The sequence below is a fragment of the Canis lupus genome, chromosome 9 (genome assembly GCF_003254725.2).
Source record: "Canis lupus dingo isolate Sandy chromosome 9, ASM325472v2, whole genome shotgun sequence".
Taxonomy (NCBI): Eukaryota; Metazoa; Chordata; class Mammalia; order Carnivora; family Canidae; genus Canis; species Canis lupus.
Window position 1 is genome coordinate 48321994 of NC_064251.1, and position 2651 is coordinate 48324644.

The 2651-nt window shown below is 40.8% G+C and overlaps 1 protein-coding gene across 1 annotated transcript; it reads right to left on the reverse strand.

Annotated features, from left to right (window-relative positions):
- Positions 1–904: 904 nt before the first annotated feature.
- On the reverse strand, positions 905–1835 carry LOC112677104 (olfactory receptor 1A1). Its single transcript, XM_025474975.3, is given in 2 exon segments — positions 905–1462; positions 1464–1835. Coding segments are annotated over 2 exon segments (930 nt in total).
- Positions 1836–2651: the final 816 nt, after the last annotated feature.

Sequence of the window (2651 nt, forward strand, 5' to 3'; positions counted from 1 at the left end):
AATAAATAAAATATTAAAAAAAGGAAATAGTCTAGTTTCAACAACAATACAATAAGAACAAAAGTCTTTGCCAAGGTCATTTCCTTTAAAGATTTTCCTGGATAGATAAATAAAGCTTTTAGTCTGAATATATCTATAATTATGAAATTATAGTTCAGAGAGTGATATTTTCATTTGTTCATCCCATGTTTACACCAAGAATCATGGGTATACTTTACATGACCAAGACTGCGAAAGATACAGTGATTAAGAACTCTTAAGACAATTCTTGCCTTCTGAGGCTTGTAAGCATAGTAGGGATAACTAGCACAATAGTAAAAAAATTGACATTTGAACAGTGACTTATAGTCTTTAAGTCATTGTCTACTGTGATCCTCAAACTTGTGACCATGGTGGGACAGATACTATTATTCCAAATATTTGTTGTAGACGTGGAGCTTCAGAACTTTTCTTTTTTTTTATTTAAAAAATTTTTTTATTTATTTATGATAGACACACAGTGAGAGAGAGGCATAGACACAGGCAGAGGGAGAAGCAGGCTCCACACACCGGGAGCCCGACGTGGGATTCGATCCCGGGTCTCCAGGATCGCACCCTGGGCCAAAGGCAGGCGCTAAACCGCTGCGCCACCCAGGGATCCTGCTTCAGAACTTTTCAACTTTACTCTGATTAGAGTAGCTTATCTGGGACATGAACCCAATATTTCTGTGCTGCTAAAAGGACAGTAATCTGTACAAAGAGACAAATTAATGAGATGTGTAATAAATTGTATCTAGATTTCAGAGAAGAGGACTTTGTAGCTGGAAAGATCAAAGGCAGCTTCTTGGAGGGGATGAACTTTAGGGCTGGATTCCCAAGTGCATCATAACTGGTAACTGTATTTTCTAATATGGCCTCATATTTTTTATAAGGAGATTCTCTTGCATAATAGTATCCCCAGGGCAGCCTTCATGTCTCGGTTTCTCAAACTATAAATGAAAGGATTTAACATTGGGGTCACTGCCATGTACATAACAGTTATGATTGCATCCTTTAGGCTGTAACTAGACAGAGGGCGGAAATACATGCCCATGACTGTCCCATAATACAGAAAAACAACTGTGAGGTGGGAACCACAGGTAGAGAAGGCCTTGAGCACACCTTTGGTAGATGGGACCCGTAAGACTGTGGAAAAGACCTGGACATAGGAGATAATGATGCATAGTAATGGCACGGAGAAGACACCAACCCCTAGGTACATCATCCTCACATTAAAGAGGATGTCAGAACAGGACAGCTTAAGCAAAGGGGTAATATCACAGTAGAAGTTGGCTACTTCCTTGTTGCCACAGAAGGACAGCCTGGCTGTGAGCAGAGTGTGGGGGAGGGCATTGGCATTACCAACCACCCAAGACCCAACAACTAGGAGGACACAAGTCCATGGGCTCATGATTGTTGTGTAATGAAGTGGGCGACTGATGGCCTACCGCACGATCATATGCCATTGCAGCCAAGATATAGCTATCTGTGTTGCCCAAGGCAATCATAAAATACAACTGTGTTAGGCATCCACCAAAGGAGATGGCTTTGCTGTGCAAGAGATGATTTGCCAGCATTTTAGGGATGGTTACAGAAGAGAAGAGGATGTCAACAAAGGAGAGGTTGGCAAGGAAAAAGTACATGGGATTGTGAAGGCGAACATCAGAGCGAATGGCCAAGATGATGAGCAAGTTTCCAATCAACGTGATGGGGTAAATGAACAGGAAGAGGGTAAAGAAAAAGTCTTCCTGGTCCTGCTGACCAGTAACTCCCAGGAGGATGAATTCCAGGGTAGAGGATTGGTTGTCTTCCCTCATGGCTCCTTGTTAAGAAAGGGGGAGAAGAATCCAGAATTATTAGTGGAGTTACTGGAATGATCTTCCTTATCCATTAGTTTTGGTTCAAGTGACCAGCAATCTCTATGATGTATTTACTGACTCTAGAGATAGCCGATATTTTGGAGGAATTATCCTTGTTGGTCAGTGGGACTGATTAACAAATAACCCTTGACACTCATGTCTAAGAAGTGAGCAATCTATGAATCAAAGATGCCCATCCTCCTCCATCCCAGAACCACCTCTCAAACACCTAGGATTTAACCAATCAACAATTACTTTATATATTGTATGTGATAGATACTTTGCTAGGCTTATGGAAAAAGCACAAACGTGCAAAATACATTTTTAATTCACTTATTCAACATGTAAGACATAGTCTTTGTTCTCAGGGACTTTACAATGCAATGGAAAAGCCAAAAGTCACATGCTAATTGTATTACACTTGACAAGGAAGGGGCAGCAAAATGCTGCCAGTGCTGACAAAATACACTGGTGCAAGGGACATGTTATTAGAAGGACAAGCCATGAAATTGGGACTTGTCCAATGCCCAAACTAATAGTGATCCCAGAGTCCCAGAAGTAGCAGGTGTCTATGCTGACATTGGATGATTGTAAGTCACTCAGATCACTGGATTTAGGTCCTAGCAAAAGCAAGCCTAGTGAATTTCCTCCCCAATGTCTCCTTTTCTAGGAATAATTTCACTACCTCCTTTGATAGGTTGTGAAACTCTCTAATATTGATAATCACAAAGATTTTCCCTTCTCTCTTTTTATTATTTCTTTTGTGGAGTCATC